The sequence below is a fragment of the Nematolebias whitei genome, chromosome 14 (genome assembly GCF_014905685.2).
Source record: "Nematolebias whitei isolate Nwh7 chromosome 14, NemWhi1, whole genome shotgun sequence".
In the NCBI taxonomy this organism is placed as follows: domain Eukaryota; kingdom Metazoa; phylum Chordata; class Actinopteri; order Cyprinodontiformes; family Rivulidae; genus Nematolebias; species Nematolebias whitei.
This window is the reverse complement of record NC_056511.1, coordinates 20,548,342-20,555,596: the sequence shown is the minus strand read 5'-3', so window position 1 is coordinate 20,555,596 and position 7,255 is coordinate 20,548,342. Positions and strand designations below refer to the sequence as shown.

Below are 7,255 nucleotides of genomic sequence, written 5' to 3'. Positions count from 1 at the left end.
CATGACATAACAAAACAAATGTCAGCAAAACATGCTGTTTAAAAGTAGAAAAAGCAGTCTTAACAGGCACTAACATCAGCTGCCGCTTTATGATTTGGGTCTGTTTCATGCTTTCGCTTAAAAAGTGACCATGTCTACACGGTTGGAACTTGCAAGCCTCACAACTACAGAAACACAGGAAACTATGTAAATATTAGTGGGTATATATATATATTTTTTTTAAATCTAGGCTTTGAATACTCAAAAATCAATGCCTTAGAATATCAGTGTACTGCTAAAATTTCTCAGTTAGCTCCACAAAAAATATAAAAATATCCTTTTGTTTTAGTAAATCTTGTACTTGAGTAAATAAACCAAGTTGCTACCCCCTTTTCATCCTGTCTACATCACTTGTTAAAATATATTCCTTAACTTATTATTTAGGTTCACACTGCAGCACAGTTACATCATAAAAAACCTCTAGAATGCATAACGTGTAGACTGCTGGAAATAGCAGCAGCAGCAGTCACAGTATGTAGGTGTCCTCTGTGTGCTACATCACAGACACAACTTTTAAAATCAAAAACAAAAATAATCATGAGACATGATTTGGATCTAGATTTGACTTGATTTGCATGAAATGTAAGTGAATTACGATACTGACATTTATTACTATTTTGTTACTTGTTATTTTCAGTGCAAAAAGGTCTGACTAGGCAGTATAAAATTCATGCTACTGCACCATTCAGTCTTGGTGTGTAAATCTTACCACATTACAACCACCATGTAAATATCTAATATATAATGCTCCTTCACTAACCTATGGCATTTGTGTGAGGCAAGATCAACTATTTGAGGCTTTTGACGTTACTAAGTAGAGGTGTGTATTTAGTAGCAGTCACCCAGTTATGTCAAAGTCTTCAGCAGGAGACATTAAAGGATGTTACATTTTCATTGGCATTTCAAAGTACCATTCAGATTGTTAGAGTAATAACAACAGTATGAAACTGCAATGCATAGCTTGGTTTTCTCTAAATGTAACTTCTCAGCTTTGTTGCTGCAAAAACCACCTATTAAAAATAAATATAAAAAAATCATTATTTGTAAAAATAATTGAGCTAATGCATGAAACATTTTTTAAATGTTCAAAAGCTTTCATATACAATTTATTAGTGCTTATTTTTTCAGCTCTTTAGTAGAAAACGTAGCCATGTTTTCCAGTTTCACTTATCACTTGTTACTCCTTAGCTGCACAACTGGCTGGATATCGCATAAAAACAGGACTTGCAATTTGATAAGCTAAAAAAATTCCAAGAGTCATTCCTGATTTACTCTATCTCTAATTGACTCATTGTTGTTGTGAGGAGGAGGTGGTGACTGCTTGCTCCTCATGCTCCTACCGTCTGTAGCAGCTCGCGACGTCTCAGTCACAAAAAGCCGCGTCACCCAGACTGAGGTGACAATGAGTTTGTATTCATTCCTGAAGTTCCTGTTGAGTAAACCATATATGATGGCATTCAGACAGCTGTTAAAGTAGGCCATGAAGTAGCTCACAACAAAAAGCCACTCAGGGATGCGAGGAGCCACGTGAGTAGGATCTATAGCCACAGCCAAACCTATAAGGTTCAGCGGGGCCCAGCATATGGCGAACAGCACAAATACTACAAACATTGTGATGAAATTTCGCATATCACTTGGTCTGATGCGAGGGCTGTCTTCATTCTTTACCTTACGACGCACCTGGACAGAAATTAGCAAATGTAGAAGACAGACATTAGATTGCGATCAGGCCTTATTGACTACCTCAGCATTTAACGTACATTTAGACATAAAGAGAAAATATTGAATAAGCAAAGACCCACTTATGTAATCTTAAGAGAATATGTTCCATCTTCCTGCCTTCTAAAACTGTTAGCTGGAATCACAGGCCAAAACTAACCCTAACCCTTTCGTGTTACTAAATCTACGTGTCAAAAAATTTCAGTGACAATTTCACTGACAAAATATTGCAATACTGTGAGTAAAAGTATTGTACAATTTAAGATTTTGTACAACTGTAAATAAGTTTATTTGTTTAGAGACAGAATTACAAAACTTGAAAAACAATGTTGTCTTCTTTCTCATTTGAATGGGGTTCTGTATTATTTAGTATTTTGTTTTGTGTATAAAGAATGTACTTCTTGTACAAATATTTTTGCTGCCTATCATGCGGTGTAAAAGCTCCAGAACAAAGACTCAAAACCAGGACAGAAATTAAGGTTACAAATGTGCAAGAAACCCTAAAATGCCTTAAACTACATACAATAAGACAACATTACAATACATTGTAGGCAAACAGTAACTCTGTGTACCAGGATATAGAATGAGGAATTTTATTAAAATGGACATTGCGTAATCCTAATTAGTTGGTGCCTTTTTTTTATTTGACCATTTAAAAAGATTTCTATGGAGAGAATCAGGGAACTCACCTGAATAACAAGAACCCAAATGCGGAGATAACAAAATGTAACCACCGCAATTGGTACCAGAAAGTGAACAACCACTACTGCCACTGTGTAGGAACTGCTGACGTTCTGGGCGAAGGTGCAGGAGTAGACCCTTGGGTCGTAGCGTAAAGAACCAACAAAGAAATTTGGGACAATGGCCACAATAGTAAGCACCCAAATTAAAGCAACAAACAATAAAGTGTTGCGATAACTGTACAGCCGGCTGTAAGAAAACGAGTGACAGATATAGCAGTATCTGTTCACAGCAATCCCAGTGATGTTGAAGATGGACCCAATAACGCTCAGCCCCATCAGAAAGCCACTGACCTAGGAAAAGACAAAAAGAAAAATGAAGCATTTGTGTCAGTCTGTGTTGGACAATGTGTGACTAATGACATTTCAGTTATGATAAATACAGACATTGACTGATGGGGTTTTACCATGCATTGTGTGTTTCCAAGAGCCCAACCGTCATGGAAGAGAGCGTAGAGTACCAAAGGATACGGATAGAAGGCTACCACAAGGTCAGCAAATGCCAGACTCACAACAAACACATTACCTTGAGAGGGAGACAAAAAGTGATAAGATTGTTTGAACTAAACATGTTTAAAGAGAAAAGGATGAGTCATGTGTTAGTATACCAGACATAATCACAACATTAACATTAGGCTTATGTAATGACTGATGATTTCATGACCATGTTCCAATTAAAACTTTTGCATTTGCCTGCCCACAAACTGACTTTAGCTTTATTCACCATGTCCAAATTCGCATAAGAAAATAGTACAATTTATCAGATTTTATTAGGAACAGACCTGTAAACTTAGTTTTTGGCAAGCCATTAAATATAAACACCAAGCCAATAAGTCTGCTTTTCAACAAGTGTAGTAATGCTGCAAAGGATTACATATGGTATTACCAGTACTAGATATGTCCACTGAAAACTATGAGTGTGGCCTAGTTTTCAACAGGGCCTTCTCAAGTTAACAAAGAGCAGCTTTACTCTTGTGTGGTGTGGTTCCTTAGCAGCCTTTCACCAAATCTGAGAGAGTAACAGAGTGCATCATAGCTGCATTAAATGAAGTCACTGACAATCATGTCAGATATGTCTACTGGAAGAAGGATGGATAGTTTGGAGTTAGAAATTTATTAAACTTTTGATTAAGGAAAACTGTCTGATGTCTCTGGCAGTTAATGTTCCGACTCAGTTCAACTTTATTTCATTTTTTTAAAGTGGCTGCTTTTGAGAAGACCTACTGGACCAGATACTTCTGGAAGGACATACCACTGCTGTAAGAATTTTCAGAAAATTATTGATGGTGTTTCAAAGACGAACTGGGTTTGGTCAACATTAACATTAACAGCACCAACAGTGCGCCGTTCATGGAAGTGAAAGTAATCGTACTGTCACTAAAGCTGTCAGCTGTGGCCGCATGGAAAAAAAATCCCTCCACAGCCTCATCCAGCAGAGTTCTGTGACTTAGAATCAGCAGTGAGTGCAGTTTCTCTCATTATTAATGCGTAGCATGGTGTGGAGATCCATCATTTTGGCCCCCATTGCGGAGCATAAAGGGGGAGTTGGAAATACCCTCCATCCGTCTGTGCATGTTGATCATTCACCGTTGGCATAGGTTGACCGCTGGCACGTTGGGAGACGGCTGCCACTCCAGTAGCTCTCCAGTTTTTAGTGTTGTTTCAGTTTTTTTCCCCAGCTCTTTTAATCCTTTGTTATACTTTTCCCAACTTTTAAATTGTGTGTGATACTTTTTAACATATTTTAATACAACCAGGAGCCAGTTTTTCACTTCAATAGGGGAGCTGCTGGCTCTGAAAACAATAGTATGAGCTGGGATATGACACCCCATCCCAGCAGAGATTATGAGGAGACCCAGGTGCTGCAAGGCTGGGGCTTTGCCAAAGGCAAAGCAAGAGAACAACTGAAGGAGCTACAGACCATCAGTTCTGTCGATAAGCAATGGGAATTGGAACTTTCTGCCGAACACGATCGACAAGATGTCCACACTAAAGACCCAGCAAATTTACCATGAGAATTGCTGGTTTATCTTTACGAAGACATGGCTCACTCATCTTGTACTAAACACTAATGTGGATCGGATGGGATTCACTGATGTAAGAGCCGACAGAGACACTAAACAGCCAAGCCTACTCCATCCAAAGCTGAACAGTCAATGAGTCATCAGGTGGTTGCAGGACGTTCGTTTTTGCTCACACCTTTCTTAGTCCATGAGATACATTTGCAGAGCCCCTGGGAAAACCACCCTGCTGCAGTATACAGCACGTCCCAAAGCATATATGGGTGTGGTTTTCTGACAAAATAAATGGTGTGGTTATAGCAGCAATGAACATGTATGATTTCACAAGCAAGGAGAAGAAGGAAATAATGTTGGATGAGCAGGAAAATCTTGAATTTATGAGTTTCTTGCCATTTGATTTTCTTTAAACATATTTTTTGAAGCAGATGAAGATTCTCAGTCCTCCAGGTAAAGCAAATATAAACAAGATTAAAAGCAAAAACAACAATGATGCAATTTTTGTCACGCAAATACGACAATGAGAGCCAATTTTGGCACTTCAAATGGAGCATGCCGGGCCCTTAAAGTGTTTGGGAAAAGCAAAGATGGAGGACTCAGCATATACTTTAACAATCATGTGTAACCCAGGTAATATCTCCAGAAAATTGGTCTTGTGTTGTTGGGACCTCTATGTGCTAGCCGTTTTCTTGCAGTTATGCTATTTCATGGGAGAGTTTAGTCTCATGATCACTATCTACGTTTGCATCTCTCCAAGATCGGTTGTAGATGGTGCATGTGAGAAGATCCACTATGTCACAGCAAGGCTGCAAATACAGCACCCTGATGCACATATGGTCATTTATTGGGACTTTAATCATGCACTTTGGATTTTGGCTGCTTTTCACCAGGTTGTGGAAAGTCCAACAAGAAACAAGGGTAAAATTGACAATGTATGTTAATGTGAGGGATGCATACATAGTCACACCTTTTCCATCTCTAGGGAAGTCTGATCACAACCTGAGTTCAGACAATACAGTCTGGATTGAGTTGATTAACCCAAACTGAGAACATAGAGGGGATAACGCATTGTCTGATGGATTATCTTAACTTCTGTGCAAACATGGTCTCCCCATGCTAAGACTGTACACTATTATCCTAATAACAAACCATGGGTAATGTGTGAAGCTATCCTTCAGGAAGAGAGACAAGGAGACGATAAAGGCAGCACAGCCTGAGTTGAAACGCTGCATGAGGGAAGCAAGTGCAGGACTAACAGACTGAAAAAGTCCTTTGTCACTCATGCTAACAGATTGTACAATGCCTCACTGAGAAAGAATGGGGGTAACAGGAGGACAGAGGATGGGAAGGTTCAGCAGCCACCAACACCACCACCACCACCACCTTAAAATAGCCAGTAACTGTCACATTTTCCCACTGTGCTGCTACTGTCCCTTTTTCTTCTATCACCTGTATAATGCTGCTGGAATTTTATTTCCCTGAAGGAATCTTCCCAAGGGATCAATACAGTTCTAATCTAATCTAATCTAATCTAATCTAATCTAATCTAATCTAATCTAATCTAATCTAATGTTATGAGCATAACTTAAAATACAAATGAGCCATCAACTTCCATTTTGGTGAGTGACTACATCTAGGTTCCTTTCAAAAATTGGGTTACCACATCAAAATCCAAGATGGTTGCTGCCATAAATGTCTGACCATGTTATGAGCATGATAACTTAAAACATAAAAGAGGTGACCTCCATTTTGGTGTGAGGCAACATCTAGGCATAAACTTTCTTGTAAATGAGTCCTCAAGGCTCATTGAGACTAACCTGTATAAATAAAGGTTGAATGAATTCAATTAAATTCAATTCAGTTTATTTATATAGTGCCAAGTCACAAATGAATTCATCTCAGGGCACTGAACAGAAACATCCATATATAAAAATAATAAGTTAACAACAACATTCATAAAATAATAATTTAACACTATCTGTGGAGCAGACTGCTTGGAATTTAACTCCATCACAGAACACTCTTCTTGAGCAAGCATGAAGGTGACAGCAGAAAGGAAAAATTCCCTCATGAAGAAGAAAACTTTAGCAGGACCAGGCTCAGGACAAGCAGCCATCTGCTTCGACCAGCTGGGTTGGGTAGGAATAGATACACGGAACAAGAAACACATGTTAAGATAGAAATAGTACCAAATGAAAACTATTCAATTTTAACAATTCATTTAAGGGAATGAGGTCAATTTGTCTTCTAGTAGTCTAGGCTTAAGGCAGCATAAAAAGCCAACCTTAATTATAGGATTTATCAAAAAGGAAAGTCTTAAGCCCAGTCTTAAAACTGAACAATGTGTCAGCCTTATGGAATGAAACTGGAAGTTGGTTCCACAAGAGAGGAACCTGATAACTGAAAGATCCTCTCATTCTACCTTTGGAAACTCTAGGGACCGCGAGTAAGCCTGCAGTCTTTGAGAACAAAGGGCTCTGTTAGGAAAATATGGAACAATAAGATCTCGAATATAAGATGGAGCTAGGTTGTTGAGAGCTTTGTAGGTTAGAAGTAAGATTTTTTTTTTTTTTTTTTTTTTTTTTTTTTTTTTTTTTTTTTTTTTTTTGTGATGGCCTCCCTTCTCCCCTTACAGCCATCCTCTCCACACCATTATTATTAAATATTTATTATAGTGACATTCTAGTGTAGGGTTTTTTTTTTTTTTTTTTTTTTTTTTTTTTTTTTTTTTTTTTTTTT

General features: G+C 38.1%; 1 protein-coding gene across 1 annotated transcript in view; it reads right to left on the bottom strand.

The window, feature by feature from the left end:
- Nucleotides 1-1,296: 1,296 nt before the first annotated feature.
- mtnr1bb (melatonin receptor 1Bb) overlaps nt 1,297-7,255 on the bottom strand; it is a 58,554-nt gene continuing 52,595 nt past the window's right edge. Inside the window, exons 2-4 of the mRNA XM_037687380.1 lie at nt 2,906-3,024; nt 2,448-2,792; nt 1,297-1,719 (exon numbers count right to left, since the gene is read on the bottom strand). Coding sequence (XP_037543308.1) covers nt 1,297-1,719; nt 2,448-2,792; nt 2,906-3,024 — 887 coding nt within the window. The remainder of the gene's footprint in view (nt 1,720-2,447; nt 2,793-2,905; nt 3,025-7,255) is intronic.